This window comes from Condylura cristata, unplaced genomic scaffold, assembly GCF_000260355.1.
Source record: "Condylura cristata isolate star-nosed mole 26May11 unplaced genomic scaffold, ConCri1.0 scaffold00018, whole genome shotgun sequence".
Classification (NCBI taxonomy): Eukaryota; Metazoa; Chordata; class Mammalia; order Eulipotyphla; family Talpidae; genus Condylura; species Condylura cristata.
Genome location: NW_004567119.1, coordinates 6333563 through 6352387, shown reverse-complemented (window position 1 = coordinate 6352387; position 18825 = coordinate 6333563). Strand labels below are relative to the sequence as shown.

At 47.2% G+C, this 18825-nt stretch overlaps 1 protein-coding gene across 3 annotated transcripts in view; it reads right to left on the bottom strand.

The window, feature by feature from the left end:
* Positions 1-18825, bottom strand: part of GAB1 (GRB2-associated binding protein 1) — a 93583-nt gene that overhangs the window by 6864 nt on the left and 67894 nt on the right. For 2 of the 3 annotated variants that reach the window (XM_012726869.1, XM_012726870.1), the window contains exons 3-9: positions 17681-17903; positions 13229-13830; positions 11993-12078; positions 11502-11805; positions 3215-3304; positions 1413-1506; positions 509-632 (exon numbers count right to left, since the gene is read on the bottom strand). In XM_012726869.1, the coding sequence (XP_012582323.1) occupies positions 509-632; positions 1413-1506; positions 3215-3304; positions 11502-11805; positions 11993-12078; positions 13229-13830; positions 17681-17903 (1523 nt within the window). The remainder of the gene's footprint in view (positions 1-508; positions 633-1412; positions 1507-3214; positions 3305-11501; positions 11806-11992; positions 12079-13228; positions 13831-17680; positions 17904-18825) is intronic. The other variant, XM_004685299.2, reaches the window with a different exon arrangement.

The window sequence follows — 18825 nt, the reverse complement described above, 5'->3', positions numbered from 1 at the left end:
GCCCGCTGCTCCCCTCAGCAGTATGCTTCGTCCATCTGCCTGTTCTGCTCCCCACTCTGTCCCTGGTGAATCCTCTCACCCCCCGCACCTCTGGCCTGTACCCCAGTTCTGTATGCATAAGTAAATAAATCTTTAAAAAAAATGTAGAGAGAAACAGAATAGACAAAGCTAAAGCGAGACAAGTCCTAGAAATCTGAGTGTAGTATTGAGGCCAGCAGAGGGACAGGGTGGAGGTGAGGGGCAGAGCTGGGAGGGGTCCAGACTGTGGTGGAGGACTGGGGGGCTTTGGTGATGGATGTGGCCGCCTACAGCTAAGAGTGAACTTACTGCCCTACATTGCGTGTAGTGCTGTAAACCAAATCACCTCACTACAAAAAAAAAAGGCACCTTCTACCTCTTCCTTAAGTGTCTAATGAAAGTGGGAAGGTCAGATTTAGACTGGAAAAAAGGCTCCAGCGTGAGCACCAGGAGGGGGTGCTCGGGGAGTGCAGACCAAGAGCTGACGTACCGAGTCTTCACTGGACAGGTTGGGGTTCATGGGGACGTAGTTCTCCTCGCTGTCGTGCGAGTCGCTGCTGGAAGTCGTGCTGTGCACAGAGTCAGGCCGGGGAGACAGGGGGAACCTGGTGGAGCTGATACAGAAACCACCTTTACAGACAGACGTGACCCTGACGAGACTTCTAAGACCACTTGCAAAACAAATGAGAGCGCTCTGACATTTATGCAAACACACTCACTCAGGTTTAGGATCATTCGCGGTACAGCTCAAAGACAGCTGATGGGGCAGGCTCAAATGCACACCCACCGCTTGTCAACAATTGTATCTGGAGCATCAGATCATCCCGTGTGAGGCACAAGAAAGACGACTGCTTGTGAGCCGGGGAAAGCGACAGTCGTGGATACAGATTTAAGAATTCCTATTGACAATCAACCAGCGTATGTGCACACAAAATATGAACACGTTTGTGACTTCATAGATTCTACTCACCTTTCTACCCAAATCTAGATACATGTTAATTAAATCATCTTTAATTAAGGAACTTCCCAATTTTTCAGATCAGTACTTCTCAGAAACTTTGGTCTTATGAACCCTTTAGGCTCTTAAAAGTTACAATATACCCCAAAGAACTCTTGCTTCTGTGAGTTATAGCTATTAATATTTACTACATTACAAATGAACAGCAAACATTTAAAACACAAGAATGTAGTTATATACATTCTGCTAGTTGTCACAAGAGCATCAACCATTATGTGGAATCTGGGAAGCACCAGTGAACCCTAAAAAGAGAGTGAAAAATCCTCAGGAGATTATCTTAATGAAAATAGTTCTGACTTCTAAGAACCTGAGTGGCACGCCCCAATCACCCTGTGAGAACCCCTGTTCTAGGCACATATTTTAAACAAAGACTTACTCTCGAGCAAAACTCCTGGTGATGGGAGATCTAATTGGGGCTTGTAATTCTTCCCATTCCGAAAAGGGTTTAATTTCTAAAGGTGCTGGCTTGACTGAAACAAAGAGAGAGAGAAATACTTCAGTATCAAGAAATCTGAAAAATGAACGAGATCATCTCTGGTTTATCTCTGCCGATGGGTTAGAGCCAGAAGACAGAGAAGACCGGTGAGTGTCACGCGCAAAATGAGACCCAACGGTCAACGCTGTGGGACTGGCCCACGATCGCAAAGATAAAATCACAATAAATAATAGAATAGTTTGCAGCAAAAGCTAAATCAGATGTTCATGATTGCTTAATCACGTTCTGAAGCTCTATTACAACATGCTGCTTCCTTACATAAGTAAATGTTTTATAATGTAAACTACATAAAAGCAATGTGATCCCATTCCTTCACAAGTACTTTATGTAGTTTTCATTATTTCCTTCTTAATTATTTTTTCACTCATTTTATCCTCGATTTAGGTAAAAACATTCCTGTTCTTCAATATCGAAGCATCATTTTATATGATCACTAGGTTATGTATGTGATCATATAAAATGATGCTTTGATAAAGCACAAAAAGTATCAAATATGAGTTTACCAAAAACAAAAACTGAAAAAAGAATCAGTGATGAAATCTTTATAGTTCACTTATGTTCAGCCTGGAATCAAACAAATTAAAGCAATAATTTTATCTTCAAACTCAGCTCTGAGAAAAGACCATAATTAATTATCTCAAGTTTTTAGTTTAATCAACAACATTCTTCACTAAATTAAATAAAAACCAGTGCCAGTATCTTTATTAGTTTTGTTTATAAGGGATCTTTGCATATTTATGGTAGATAATTAGTAGCTAGTATAAACCATAGTTCTCAGCCCTTTTCAGAAAGTCAAGACTGACGCATTTTTCAGAAATTTATGAATGAGAATTGAAACGACACTGTGTGTTAATATTCATTATATTTTAGAGGAGATGGTTAACACTTACTAGATAAATATCTTAGCTGCGTTCCTGCACCATTCTAAAGTAAAATGTTCATTTTTTTCAGCTTTTCTTTTAGTCTTAGTTCACAGCTGTATAATTTTAACCAGCTGCTGTAATTACTGTCAAACTATCAAATAGGTGGTCACTTCAAAGGACCACATAGATTCACTGAGGCTTACTATTTTTATCAATGCAAATACATAACACTCAAAGTAATTTTCTAAAGAGCAGATGGACTTATTTAAATTCAAGTTAAAATAGGCTTGGCTCATCTAAGCACTAAATGGACATGTACAGAATAATAAGTCGATGGAAAGTACTTAACTCACATGTTCAACTTTTCTAAAAATCCAAAGATGAACAGCAGTTTAACGAAGTCAAGGCATAAAATAACTCATCTATGGGGAAGATTCTGTTTTCTGTGTCAGAATAGGATGCACACATCACACACAAGTACAAGAGACAACGAACTCACAAGCTGAATGCAAACAACGAACTGATATTTAAAGGGTTCAAAGAATAACACAGAAGGACAAGACCAAACATCACATATCACCCGACGTTTAGCATGCTGCTGGTAACGGCTTAAAATTATGGGGAGCACTTGTCGTAGATTATGGGGAGCACTTATCGTAGATTATGGGGAGCACTTGTCATAGAAGTAACATGCTGGGAGCTTTATTTACAACTGCAGTAGCACTGAAGGCTGCTGTCCTTTACTTTTTAAGGAAAAAAAAAAATCACAAAATAAAGATTCCCAAAGCCCTGCCCGGCATGCATGGGTAACGTACATACCCTTTCTTCTCGCCGAAAAGTCCCCTATGGTTTGTGAGTCAGTTCGCGCTAAACCCTGGGGTTTGGGTCTTAAAATTTTAGGACTCTGACCTAATTGGTAAAAAGAAGACTCACTTAAAAGTTGTTTTTTAATCGGAAAAAAGTGGATTTTGTAAAAAAAAAAAAAGCAACAACACCCTAAGCAGGAATGTTACATCTCAAAAGCACCGGCAAGTTTGTGGACAATATTCCCATTTTGCTGCGTATTCATGCTCGGTACAGGGGGAGGAAGGAAGCCATAAGCAACAGCGCGTGAGCCACGTGTCAGGCAGGGTGGTCGGGGTTAGTGGGGTCCCCAGCTCGGTTAGTCGTCAGCCTGGTTTGTGGGAAGGGAGGAAATGTGTGTGCCACAGAGGCTACCTCTCCACCACATCTACAGAATTTGATCAAATTAAAAAATCAGAAACCCCCTCGGGCTCCAAGTACCTCTTCTCTTGGCGGGCTGGCGTCTCATGCGGGCCCTGGGCTCCTTCCCTGCAGTCACCTCCGCGTTTGAGGTGGAGCCTTTACAACCCTCCGTGTGACTATGCCCACACCTCCTGACCAAAGCCCTTCTAGAGAAGCAGGTGGAATGGACACGTTTGTTAACCCAGGGGCAAAACTAAGACCTGCAGTTTCCCTGGCTACTCAGGTGACATCACCTTCGCCGGCATCAGACGCTGGGTCGTGGGCCTGCTCGCTGTCTGGCATTAACGTCAGTGTCTCCAAGCAGACACTTCTCATTCAACCACTGCCCTGTACCAGCGGTGCTAAAAGTCCAGGTAGAACCCCCCTACCGGGCTCCCCTTCCCCTGAGGCCTGGCCACTCTCCTTAAGCTGACATCTATGAGACAGCAACACTGGAACTTGTGGATGCTTATTCTAACGTTAATGCTTCTGTCTGGGGCGTCCATGGAGGCCTTGGAGTTAAGTCTCAGTTCTATCACCACTGTGGCCAGTGTTCTTTGGCCAGCGAGTGACCCACATGGTGCAGCAGACCTCTCCTATCTCCCTGTTGCTCCCCTCAGCAGTGTGTTTCAGTCGCGATGCCTGTTCTGCTCCCCACTTTGTCTCTGGTGAATCTTCTAATCCCCACACCTCTGGGCTACACCCCAGTTCTTGCATGCATAAATACAAATTAAACAAAAAAAAAACACCATAATGCTTCTACCTAGTATCTTATCTATCAAAGACTAAAAGCTTCTTAAGTGAGATTCTCTAGGTTATAAAGAAAAGTAAGTGGGCCCTCCCTGGTGGCGCAGCGGGTTAAAGCACAGCACTAAGAAGCTTAAGCCACTTCTGCATGAGTTCGATCCCCGAGCCCTGGTCCAGGCTGCCAGCATCTGCATAAAATGACTGAAGAGACAGGAGGTTTTGCTCCAGAAAAATACATTTACTTGAGAGCAGAAAGGCCCTTGTAGTTTAAATTCGGACCACAAGGCGTACAGTGGTTTTCTGGGGATGATGGAGGAAAGAATAGAAAACCTGAAGACGACATCACTAGATTAAGGGCCGAAGGGATTGCCACAACCATGAACAGTCAGAGAAATCAGGAACCCTTAGCGCCTCGTGCCAACTCTTTTCCTGATCAGGGACAGGGCATTAACCAGAGGCCACATGACGCGTCCTCCGACCTGTCCTGCGTATGCAGCCCGTGGGCTGAGCCCACGCTGCCTCCCCCAGATGGCAACAGCATCTCAGGGCTCAGTCCTGAGACTGGCTTTGACCTTCAGTGAGACCTGACGTCCGCCTGAGGCTACGAGTATTTGGGAGGTGCCATGTTGACTCACTGCTGAGGACGACGTGGGGCTTGCTGGCTTTCGGTGGGTGCCCACCTCCCTCGCCCAAACAGCCCCTTTGCTTGCCCCGCCCTCCCGCCCTGTGACTGCTGGGTGCTCCCCTCAGGCCCTCGGTATCTCATCCATGTCGGTGGGTCAAGGAGCAAGGCCAAGTGACACTGGATGACCTAGTCCCTGGGCTCCTCATCTCAAGGTCTACGCTGGGGTTTGCCGGCCATCTCCTGTGGGCCTGGCACTGAGCTGAGCCTGCCAGTCAGTCCTCCCCAGCACTCGGGCAGGGGGTGGCGGGTGTGCCATGATTTCCTCAGGGGGAAGTGTTCCGTTTTAAGATGCATTTATAAAATGCGTGTATTTTCTCCTCCCTGCGAAGATTGAGGGTGGCTCTAGGACAGAAGTCGCACTGTGGAGATGTCACACCGAGGTGTAATGAGTCCCGGTTCCCTTTCTTTCTATCCTTCTGGACTCAGCCAGCATTTAAGTTCCAGACAGGAATGAAAGTTGCACCCAACCACAGTTTGGTAGGAGGCGACAGGACCACAGAGCCTAAGGGACGAGCAGGTGTGGCTGCGTCCTGGCCCCTCCCAAGAGGATGGGGCAGGCGTGGGGGCCCGGTGGAGGCTTGGGAAAAGGGTTTTCGCTCAGTCTTCCTGTTTGACCATCCCTGAAACAAGGCTACAGGAGCCCTGGATTTGGAAAACTGGCCAAATACTCTGCAGAAGCTGCTGGGAAAGTGCAGTTTTGCATTTTACCCTCGAGAATAATGTTTTTCCTATGGTTGCCTTCAATCTCAGCACGCGCTTTCTAGGGGAAGAGACTGTGTCCCCTGGAGAGCCCCTTGGTGGCGCCCGCTCAGGGCGCCCGTGGCGTGGACCCTGCCGCCGGCACCTCCCTCAGCCTCCCTCCCTGCGGGTGTCCGCTGTGGCTCCGAGTCAGTCCTGCTCCCTCTGTTCAGAAAGCCCAGTGGGCGGCCGCCCTCCCTGACTGCCCAGTGTCACTGGCTCTCCTCCCCTGCCATAACTGCCTGCACTCACCTCTCAGGCTTTCCTCCGGGGAGCTTCACTGTGAGTGCCAAGAGCTTACCTCAGCCACAGCCCTGCACGCCAACTATGATAATGTGTTTACTTTCCCACTCCCAGCTGCGGAGGTGAGCTGCTTCCGGAGGTGACGCGCTCCGCTGTGTCTGGGCACCCGAGGCCGCCAGAGGTATGGCCGACCCACCCACCGGGCAGGCGTGGAGTCGGGTACGTCAGCCGCCCTGTCTCTTAAACAAGGTCGTGCTGAATGTGACGAGGGCCATTACGGCTTCTACGTAAGAGGGAGTGAGGAGGCACTGAGTGTTGTTCCGAAGGTCGGTGCTTCCTAATATGGCCAAGACCACCCTGTGAGGCCAGGTTTCACCGAGGCGGCCCTTTCTGGAAAGTCCATCCACTGCTGAGCATTGTTTGAATAGGTCCTGCTTGTAAAAATTCAGCTCACAGGGGAACACTGACGTCCCCTACTACAAGACTAACTCAGCCTACACGACTGACTCTTTCAGTAGACATCACAAAAATCAGGAAGAGAAAGAATTCACAACATTATTATTGTCTGTTAATTCTAAAATGTCATCAAGGCAGCATCCCGAAAATCTTTTTTTTTTTTAAAGATTTATTTGTTTATGCATACAAGAACTGGGGTACAGGTGAGAGGTGTGGGGGGATGAGAAGATTCACCAGAGACAGAGAGGGGAGCAGAACAGGTGGATCTACTGAAATACGGTGCTGAGGGGAGCAGCAGGGAGACAGGAGAGGTCTGCTGCACCTTGTGGGCCATCTCCCTGGCTGGGGATCGAACTCGTGCTGCAGCGGCTGTGGATAGGTTCATAGTGCTGCACTTTAACCAGCTGCGCCACCACTGAGGGCCCTGACCATCGTCTACAGTCAATTTCAGGTCCCGCTGTATCAAGAAGGACACAGTGATGTTAACTCCCAGGCAGGCTGAGGATGTCTGGGAGGAGACAAGCGCACGTGCAGGTGCACAGGGCCCCGCAGGCTTTACCCAGGGCCCCGCAGGCTGTATCGCCCAACCAGAAATCCGTCTGCAGCGTAATACCGGATTACCGAGCCAAACTCAACTCTCTTCCAAACATGGATTATAGGATAAAGCATTCTTGAAGTTCAGAGCAAATGTCAGAAGGACCCACCAATGGAAGGTTGGGGACAGGTGTTCCAGGTGCTCCCTACAGCAAAGTGGTGGGCCAGGTGGAAGGTCCTTTTCCCAAAAGAACGCACGCACTGAGCATCAGAAGGCACCATGTACTATTGGCCAAAACAACGGTCAGAACTGTTGCATGAAGCCAGGAACGGGGCCTTCCTGGTGGGGCAAGGGGCTGAGTCTCAGCACTGTGCAGCTATCAGCAGTCACTGCTGCACTAGTTAGATGCCGGCCAGGGAGCTGACTCTCATGGCATGGCCCAGCAGACCCCTCCTGTCTCCCGCTGCTCCCACAGCAGTGGATTTCAGTCAATCCCTATTCTGCTCCCTACTCTGTCTCTGGTGAAGCCCCTCTCCGCCAGCCGCCCCCCTTCTGGCTGGCACCCCAGCTCTAGTATGCACAAAATAAATCTTAAAAAAAAAAGTGAGAAACAGATTAAACCAAACCAAACCTAAAATATCACCATACTCTCAAACAGCTGCTTTGTTATGTCAAAAGAAGACTGTTTGGGGTGAGGGACAAGGTAAGCACAGCGATAAAGTAAAGAAGATTTGTGTACTAAGAAATCATATAGAGTTCCCAAACTTGACAAAATCACTTTCCATTAAAATACAAACTTTTCGATTGAAGTAATCAAAACACAATTTCCAAGGACTCATCTGCTTTCCAAATATTTAATCTGTCTAGATTATGTTTCTCCTCTAGTAATATAAATAAACCTTGGTCCACAACAAACACTAGAGTGACAGAGACAGTAGGGGTGGGTGGGTATTGGGCTCCTGAAAATACATCGTTAAACCGAATGATCAGGACCTCTATGTATTTTTGCAGCCTCAATTCCTCAGAAGTATTTGAAAAACTCATCTGTCCTAGAAACTCTGGCAGCTGGCATCTATAATTGGGGGTATAAACAAAGCTAGAATGTCACTCATCTGTTGTAGACTCATCCTAAGAAGACAGTCACCGAAGCAGACAATCGCAGAAACCGGGTATTGAACTAGCTATGCTGGGATATGAAATGAATTTATTTGATAGCATTGGCCTTGCTTATTAGGAGTTCAACAGAAAAACAACAGATTGAGTCCTCTCCTTGACATCACACCATTTGAAATTAACAATCTCATCTGATAATACCCATTAGAAGAAATTCATGACCAAAGAGGACAATTATTCCACAGTTCAAATTGTTCAAGATAATCTTTGCTCTGAGATCATATTTGTCTTGAAGAGTTAGGCCTTTCTAATGTGAGCTGACAAAGTTTTCCCTGCAATGGTAAATGCCTTCTTGTAGCATATTTATTTGAAAGTGGAATAGTACTAAAGCAAAACAACAACCTTTTAAAAATATTATGATTTTAGCAGTCTCTTTACTGTTTTGCTAAGCCTATTATCCCTGATTTTGCCAAAAAACTGGATGGGCATCTCATTCTGGCCGGCATTTCATTCTCAGTTCATTTCATACCTAAACAAAGATACCAAGCTAAGAGTGAGCACGCCAGGCCAATGAGCTCAGGACTGCCTTTCAACGGTTCGTTTAATCTTTAAACGTGTAAACACCATCTACAGAAGTAACCAAGAACGAACGGTGTTCTGTTCTAATGTAGTCACTTTAGGTTGATGGAGAGAAGCAGGTAATTCATCCATGGTAACTGGAGCAAACAACATTCCCACCACACACTCAGGGAGGCCTAACTATGCACGTGTGTAACACACGGTACAGTATTATAATATCTATGTGACACAACATGTGATATGGGGCACACAAGTTCTACGATGCTGAAAAGCGCAGCATTACTAGCTTAAAACCTGTCTCACATGTAAATGGAGAGATTTCCTGATTCAGCATCAAGTTTCCATGTGGACCTATGCATACGAAACTGATGGAGGATTTTCAAAGTCTGTCCAGCAGACCTCAAGGGGAGGGAGGCACCCACAGGGAGCAAAGCAGCGAGGAATCTGCGCACTGTACCCTACTAAAGGACCATGTCGCCACTGAGTCTGAAGATATGAAACTTATATCTGAGGTTAAATGTAGATACCTGCTAACGTGCCCTGATCAGAGGAAAACAAGCCAAGAACCAGTTCAGCATTAAAATAAACAGTTCAGGCCCCCCCTGGTGGTTAGCAGGTTGAAACAGCACTGAGAAGCTAAAGCCACTTCTACATGAGTTTGATCCCCGCCCCAGAGGTGACCCACGTGGCGCGGCAGACCTCTCCTGACCTGCCTGCTGCTCCCCTCAGCAGTGTGCTTCGTCAGTCGGCCTGTTCTGTTCCCCATTCTGTCTCTGGTGAAGCCTCTCACCGCCCCTGCACCTCTGGCCTGTACCCCAGTTCTATATGTATAAATAAATAAATCTTTAAAAAGTAAACAAACAAACAAACAAACAGTTCAGACACTAAGAGTTCATGACACTTGGATCTTAATCCCCAGACTTCTGTGAACGCCTGATCAATCTATACATGTCCGGACATAACTGCTTATTCTGCCACAAGGGAGAAAGTGACTAAGGGTGTTGAAAATAGATTTAAAGACAAGTGGAGACAAAAGGAAACAAAATCATCAAATAAAGAGGCTGAGATACCCACGCTCCTCCTAAGATGCGGCCCCACGCCCCAATCCTGGCCCTGCTGCTGGGGGCAGGTGTCCGGAGGTGGGTCCTGTGCCTGGCGTGCACAGACCGAGACCAGCCAAGGCTCCCTGAGCCATCTGCGGTGCGTCGGGGTGCGGGAGGCAGCCAGCAATAGATGTGGGAGCTGTGAGGGTCTGGAAAAAAGGAGGCTGCTTGCTGAGAGGCAGGAGGCCAAAGCTCTCCGAAAGCAGAAGCCGCCGAGCAGAACACGGCCAGGAAGACTAATGCGGGCGAGACCGCAGCGGGAGGCTGCCGGGACGCGGAGCCAGGCTGCCCAGGGCAGTCCCGCCCCCCCCTCCTCCTCCAGCACGGGGAAGACCGTGCTTGAAAGCAAAGTGAAGCAAAGCAAAGCTCACTTGTTAAGGTAAGTCTCAGTCTCTTCCCCACAACTGGGGCTCAGCTCGAATAAATGTTGATGATCTAAGCCCACGTGAATGGAAGTGTACACAACCGTGACACACTTTAAAAAGCTCGTGAGATGGCCCTCCCAGGTGGCGCAGCGGGTTACAGCACAGCACTAAGAAGCTTAAGTCACTTCTGCATGAGTTCAATCCCCGCCTGCCCTGGAGGTGACCACATGGCGTGGCAGACCTCTCCTGACCCGCCCGCTGCTCCCCTCAGCAGTGTACTTCGTCCATCTGCCTGTTCTGTTCCCCGCTCTGTCTCTGGTGAATCCTCTCACCCTCCACATCTCTGGCCTGTACCCCAGTTCTGTATGAATAAATAAATCTTAAAAAAAAAAAAAAGCTCGTGAGAGCGTGCTGACATCACCAGCCATTGTGCCCACCACACGCCGACCGACAAGCGGCTGTCACACCAAACCACCGCACAGCCTGCTCCCACACAGCTGGCTGGCTGAGCCGTGACGCTTTAAAACTTGGGCCCACCTCACCCATTTGGCTGAAAGGAGCTTTTTCACACTGCGAACTTAACAAGCTATGCTGCCTTCGAGTTCAGTGTACTTGGGAGGGCCAGAATGAAAGAATCACCCAGCACTGACTGATAGCCCAGCGGAAGCAGAGTCATTTTTTAAGTCATTTTTCCATTTTGCACAAATGGACTGGGGAGGATGAGCCAGGCTTCCTCACTGCCCTTCAAGAATGTCAAGGGCATCATCCTCGGAGCCTGATTTGAAGACATCAACTACAGGTGGTCACAAAAAAAATCAAAGATCCTATTTGGCTTGCAGGAGTATTTGATTTGATTTGTAATGTTCTTATTTCCTTTTTAAGAAAACAACTTAAGAACTTGCAATTTCTGGGTTCTTTTGATGTATCCGATTTGCCTGGATGGCCCTATAATATTTTCCCACGTCACCAAAGTTTGGCTGCGAAGGGGCAGCTAACTACTCCATTCCGACAGGGCAAGGGCATGCATCCCAGTGTCTGCTCACACACTCATTTGCCAACCCTTGTGGGTAAACTCTGAGAGACAGGAGACTTAAAAAAAAAAATCGTAGCGGGACATCAATAAATGATCTAACAATGAAGCGTCTGTAAGCAGCAAGACCACTTTACTTTAGCAAGCTGATAACCAAGGTAATATGATAGACTCCAGAATTTCTGGTCCTGACTCTGTGAGATTTAATGAAACGCAGCGCCAGGCCAGCACCTCCAGGTCCTGACGTGGCTGGCTGACTGTCCTTACCTTTTCTGTCCGGCTTGAGGTTCCGGTCCACGGGGGGTGGTTCACAGTCTACAACGGGAACTGGCCTTCTGGGAGGGGTCTTCGGGCTGGACCGGAAGCCCATATGCGCAGGAGGAGGGACTTGCATTCCAAAGGAGGAAAAATCAAACGTCCCCGGCGTCATCGGCACGTAGTTGGCCTCCTGGATGGGCTCGGTGAAACTGCTGGAATGCTGGCGTGGTGGTGAGTTGGGGTTCATAGGGACGTAATTTTCATCCAGCTCTTCACTTGACACACTTCCCACTGTCAACACATTTTTGATTTTCTAAAACACACATATGTTTCTTTTAATAAACATGACTATTGCTGAGCAGGAAAACACAATGTAAGTCACTTCTATGCATGTGGCCTAGAGGGACTTTAAGGTCAAGATCTCATTTAGTCTCAGGGCAGTCAGTGTGAAGTTTTCATACTGAAACACACCCGATGGTGCCAAGGTCAACGATACTTACGAAGTGGTTATGGAAGCCTTCAAGTGAACTAGATCGATCACTTGGAAATGTTCGTGGAATATCATAGCAGTCTTGAGAACTAGCATCTAGAACAGAGAACAAGCTATCAACATTTCTTCCCATCGTTGCCAAGCTTTTAGAATAACCAGGAATCACCTACTCTCTCTCTTCACATGCAGGTTTACATGCACACATTCAAGAGTTTTTAAAAGGATATTCACAGAACAGTCTCTAGAAGTGACACATTAACCCCTAGAAAACAGAGTGTCACTCACTAGCTTAATCCACACCAGCCCTAATGATGACAGTGTGTGGCTGCCAAAGCTGGATGAAATATCACTGTTTCAAGGTGGAGAAAAGAGTACTTGTATTTTCTTATCTTGCACGACCCTGGGCCTAACTTAAACCTCACTGACAACTAGGCATATGGTTACTTCAAGCAGGGAGTCAGACATTGGTGCGGCTGGGCAAGTGCTATGTGCAACGCATTCACTTTTATCTTCTTTACGACTGCTAGATCACTTGACCACAGACTACAGAGCTATCAGCAAAAGCCTCTCGTGGAAGTGCAGCTTAAATTTGCGGTGTATTTCTGGGACAGGTGGCGTTCCACGTGTACCCCACAATTTCTCTTCTCTCCAGGTCTGCCTGTAACTTTTGACAGGCTTAGAGCTGCTCTAGAAGGAAGTGAAGTAGCTAGGGAGAAGGGGGGAGGGGAGAAGATTCAGAGCCTTAAAAAGAAATAAAAGCAAACACACAGAGAGCAGTGTGGTGCGATGAGGTGCGGGTGTCTCCTGTTCGACACAGCGTGAGAAAGTTTATGTGGGAAGGAGGGAAACGGAGCCCAGCGAGCCCAGCAAATGGTCACGGGAGCGGCTGCGGGCAGACCAGAACAGGCCAGGGCAGAGGGGAGCGTCCTGGGGGCTGACTCACGATGGGCTCTGCCCGCCCCAGAGACTCAGAGTGGGAACGGGCTGTGTCTCCCTGCGGCAGGGAAGCCTACGAAGCCCCACTTCACGGCAGGACCCGTGCAGCCCTTTCTCGCCCCCGTCCAGGAACAAACAACAGGCATGTGCTGTGGACACAGCCCCCTCCTGGACCCGCGGTGCCCACACCCGGGGCAGAGCTGAGGGGCACTCAGCCACACCATATAATGACAAATTTGCCTAAGGGAACAAACATCCAGATTCTCTATCCCTGACCTCAACCACACAGCAGAAGCCGCGCGGAGCTGACCTTTCCGCAGCTTGTTCAAATCCACGGTGGAAATGGTGTTACTCCGGGACGGCGGCACCCCCGCCTTGGGGACGCAGTAGCTGCTGTCGGTGTCTGAGGCCGTGCGTGTGATGCTACAGGTTTCCACAGGGGACCGGTCGTGGGCTGGATGTGGTTTTGGTGGCCGAGGGGGAGGAATATCCGGAATGGTGTCAAGCTTTGACGTCTGTCCAAAGGTCCCTTCTGGAAAAGTCCGTGGGATCTGGTAGGTGTTGCCAGGTGTGGGAGGAATGTCGTAACTGATGGATACCTGCCTCATCTGAGCCTCCACACTCGCCGACCCAGACGGGGTGTTGAAGACGTAGAGCTCGCCATCTGCTTCTGTACTTGACGGAGACGCCTTGGGCAAGACATCGTGGGAGTAACTCCTGGGCAGGTTGTAGAGGCCGGAGTCCGCTAACACAGAGGCCGCGCGGGACGCTGGTGAGTCGTACGTCACCTGCTGCTGGAAAAAGCCGTTCACCCCGTGCTTGCTCTGGGAGGAAGCGGGGTTTTTATGGGAAGGGACGTTATCGTTGCAGTCTGTTTCAGAGGATGTGGACTTTGCAGAATCCATGTGTGTTCTGAAGAGAAGACGGTTAACGACAAGAAAACATGTTGAAAACGACACCACCTTGGTGCACGTGCATTTGTAGCTTAGAGATCAAAATGCATGGCTGCTTTCATTCGATTTTTTTGGTGTGTGAGCCAAAAGCTTCAAAGCACGGATGTTCTTTGGTTTTCGTGATTACACAGCAGCTAATGAAGCCACCACAAAACCAGCAAGAAAGCATTCTCCTCAGCCCCAGCCTGTCCCTGCCACCCCCCACTCCACCTGATAAATAAAGCCACACATAAAACCACAACCCCTGAAGCATGGGCATTAAGGACACAACTCTGAAGAGATTGGGGTGAAATCATGGACGCGAGGAAAAGCCTTTGCTTGGAAGAGCACGCAGGAGCTTAGTGGCCGCACAGCTGAGGCCCACCATGGCAAACTTGATTTGTAAAACTAAAAGTCTAGGATCGCCTGGTATTGATTCATTTGGGGTGATCAGTTGACAGGCTCTCCCTAGCTTCCTTTCTCTTCACTTGCTTTAGTGAATGTTTAGCCAGCGCTATGACGAAGATGAAAAGACAAGTCACAGAGGGAGCCAACTCCAAGCACTAATGAACCTCGGAGCACCTCCTTCGTGTCTGTTTTAGGTTTGGGGTACATTATCAGGCTCTGCATCTTATGGTATCACAAAATCTGGGTTCTAAGCCAAGATGAAGCTAAGAATACAGCCCCTGGATGCTAAACTACACGTCTAGCCATCTCTGCGTGCTGCCCGAAGTCCTGGAGGGACTTAATATCAAACTAATAACAACTCGTGATCATTTTCCAACAGGCTTGCTCCCTTCAGTTCTCAGTGACAGCTCTGTGCTGTGTTTATTCACTGGCATCAGAGATTCCACGCTGACAGGTAGATCCTGATTTTCCCTCGCCCTCACGGTGATGCTCCTATGTCTCCTGTCTCTGCCCCTCACGTGGAAAGAGAATCCAGCTCTCTCATTCTTAACCACCAACATCACTGAAATTCCTGGCACTTCCCTTTGCACTGAGGGCTGACGATCCATCTTCTCATTAAATGCTAAATCTCACCTTCCAAAGCGGTCACCCTCACTTCTGCTTGGTTACCCCAATCTTACCTGGCTTCTAGGCTCTTTCAGTGGGTGGTCCCAGCCCACCCCTCATCTTGCCTTTAAAAGAAGTTATCTTTCTCCAGCTCAAAGTCCAATCAACCTGGATTCATTCTTTCTGGTCTCCGCCATCATTAGGGGACAAAGTCCTTCTTCCACCCAAGCTTCTAGTCTCTGTCCTGTGTCCATCCCAACTACACGTCATAGTCTCTGCTGGGGTCTACACCCCAGAAACCAACGAAGTGCACTTCTTTCCACTGGTTTCTCTGTCTTCTGACCTCTCCCTGGGACCACGCTGCAGTGCTGCTTTAAGATCAGTGATTTCAAATGTGGTTTTCAGATCACTCACCAGCACAGAGAAAACCTTCTCGGGGCCCTTCTAGGCTGTGGGAGCTACTCCCCAGCATCAGGGCTACTGCTAAGCTGACTCTACCCTCATCTCTCACATGTCTTACCAAGCCCCAAGCCATGCTTCACTCAAGCGGGCTCTTCTCATTACCTTCCTCGAACCAGGCTCATTCTCCCTCTCCTTTCCCGGAAGCTTAATTTAATTTAAATCAATCGATTACTCCAACTCAAGCTCAAATCACAAATACTGTCCCTCTCATATACCAGCTGTAGTCTATATACACTTCTCACCCTCCATCTAAAGAACCCCTGCACTGTCCTTTCTAGACACTGCTAAAGCAACTACACAAATCTGAAAGCCTGCACTTCATTTCATTCAAATGCATGAGTCAAAAAAGAAGCAGCTAAAAGTATGATGAATAATAAGCAAGGTTCTTGCTCATATTAGCTTGAGCTTTTCATGGATAATAGATTAAAAACATCAAGCCTTTTCCAATTCTGTGACCCAACAGATAAGAAAGCATGCCGAGGATGCTACGGCGACCCAGAGAGGCACTGAAGCCAAATGGGACGTCTGGGGGATGTTTCTAGGAGGAACGCACGTCTGATCTGGGTCTGGAAGGACGGACCGGCATGCACCGCGATTAACTCTCAGCTCTTGCCATCGTCTAGAAGCTCTTAATGGTTCATGTTTTAATTTCTTCATGAGCTTTACGTGCAAACTGTGAAGGTGACTGACAGGAGGACGCTGCACCTCAGGGAACTAGCTGGCACCTTCTCAGTGTCTACCATCTACCGGTGTAGTGGGTACTCCATGAATATCGCAATTTAACTCATTTTTGCAAAGTGATACAAAATGTATCAGAGGCCGATTTTGGGTCTAATTTCTACAATAACTGGAAAGCTGTGATACCGTCCAATCAATGAAACATACTTGGTAAAAAAAAGACCATGTCCTGAAAACTGTCATCTAGTTGCTGGCTTTTAACAAGTTGAAACTGAAAGTAATTGTGAGTCTCCGTAAAACAAAACTGTCGTTAGTAATAAGGTAACCAAGTTGCCTGTGTGTACTTTGAATTACTCACAGCAAACAAGCAAAATCAAGTTAGAATTGGTATTATTCACTACTGTGGATTTATAAAAAGAATTTTTGTTTTTTGTTCTTACAGGTAAAACCCCATTACAACAAATATGCAGAAATCCATCGTTGCCATGTCTGTGAGCAGCTTCCTTCAGCTCAGGGACAAAGTCAAAGAACGCTCTTGTGCATCATCGCAAACTACATAAAAGCTCTGAACAAGAGTCTCATGTGCTCCAAACCCAGTAGCACTCACTCTCAGATGAAAACAACTTTTTGTTATAAAAATACGGCTTAGTATCTGACCGTTGTGGGATCCTTGGAGCTACACACAGCTCACCCCACTCCTGCTCCCGAACAGCAGGTAGTAAAATGCCACCAAGGCCAGTGCCCGTTGGCATGTAGCTGTTTGTGGCAGATGCAGCCCCTCTTGTAATGTTTGGTTCCTTTTTCACATACCAAAACAACCGCCCTTAGTTCTCACTGTTACCTCGGGCCCTCCGACGGCTCAGCCTCCGTGGCAAGCATGCCAACACTCAAGTATCTGACAGATTAAGGGGCAAGGGGCGGGTGGGAGCCGCAGAGGCTGGAATGGAGAAACCTAGGTTATAGGAAAGGCCTCTGGCAGACACTGGGATCTGTTTACTTCTTTCTACTTAAAAACTTCTGAAGGCAAGGCTTGGAGTAAGCTCTGTTTCACTGCTAAGTACGAAGATTTCAGAGCGTCGATTTCATGACATAGTTGATTGCATCAAACGTCACTAAAACCCAATTTGTATTTCCATAGCATCTGCTGTATTGGGGTTTTACCTGTATGATTAATTTCTCACGCAGATACAAAGCAACCACAACACACTCACTGCAATGGAATCGTTTTGCTTTCAAAATCTTCCAGTAGCAGGTATTCCTCTCCTTCTTCAGAAACAAAAGATGACCCTTGGCTGGTTTACAATCACATAAGAAATGGAGCAAGATCACCATTTACAAATCAGTCAAATCTGTTAAGCAAGTAATACTGTGAGTCTGTAACAAAGAGCATGAGACAGGAAGACAGATTCCCCCAGAAGCCTAGCAGGGACCTGTGTTCCATGACAGAGATGGTGGAAATCGTGTCTCTTCACGAAAAATCTTGTTTCTTCTCTTGAGTATCAGAACTCAAGAGTGGCAGAATACAGACCTGAGAGTAAGTCTACACAGATGGTTTCTTGTAAGCCTTCAGATCAGGGTTAAAAGTTGTATAGTTAAGAGTCAGTCTTGACATAGGTCACGTATGCTCACGTGCACGCACCACACACAAACACACACACACTTTCTCTCACTCTTACCTGGCAGGTTCAGGCATCTTGCTTTGACAGTTGATTAGCAAGAGGTAGTCTTGAGGACCCTCCTGGAGGCCAAGAGTTTCCAGGTGTGGGGGAGAGCTGATGAGCTGGTACGGGGGAGGGGGCGCACCAGAAGACTCCCCCTGGGCGGATGGTGGTGCTGTATGTACAGGTAAAGGTAAATCAGCTGGTGCGTGTAAGGAGCTGCCGGGTGGCTTCACAGGATCTGAAACACCAGAGAAGGGCGATCGATGACTGCTTCCCCATTTTAGGAATTCTTTTTTATTACAAAGCTACTTGCATGTTTGGAGATAAATCGTTGAGACAGATGAGCACAGAATCAACCACGACAATGTCATTAAAACAAATGTTACCTGAATGGCCGCATGTTGACCATGATTGGTTCTTGTCAAGGAATGTGGCCCTTTCTCTTCCCAAGGCTCTACCCACGCTTTGAATGGTCTTTAGTTTTGGCAATGAAGATGTATTTCGATCTTAGGAGGACAGATTTTTTTCCTCCCAGGATAATAATAATGAGTCAAGACCACTTTCCGTGGAGACCGTGTCATTATGGTGCAACTAAATCCCCTGGTGCTCTGGGTACCACGGACAGCTCGTGGCCGTTCTGTGTATTTTCCTGGTCATCCTTTTCTTTCTACTTCTCAGCAGACTGGGGGAAAATATTATTAATTTCTGAACTGGTGGGAATAAATTATATTCATTCTCAGGAAAAGGGATCTAATGGTATCATCGATTCCCTCAATTCATAGACTCATTGCCATGGAGCAGAATGTTACAGTATTTACAGTATTTACAGTATTTTCATAAAAAAGGGGTGAACTTTTTCATAGTTACTTCCTTAACTATGTTCTGAGAAGACATACTTAAAAAACAGCAGAATTGTATAGAGTGAGTTCATCTGAAAACAAGTTGAACAAGGTCATTTGAAAACAAGAAATAGAATCCCACAGTAACTACTGAATCAAGTGTAATTTTAAGGGACTCATAGAAAAGTTCTGTTAGTCTGTTTAGGAAGACAGGCTATCCATAATCCAGAAAAAGGTAAGTGCTCATATTAATCGACAAATTTGTTGTCTGTTTATATTAAACAGAAAAGACTGGGTTGAAAGTAAGATTTTTGCATACCC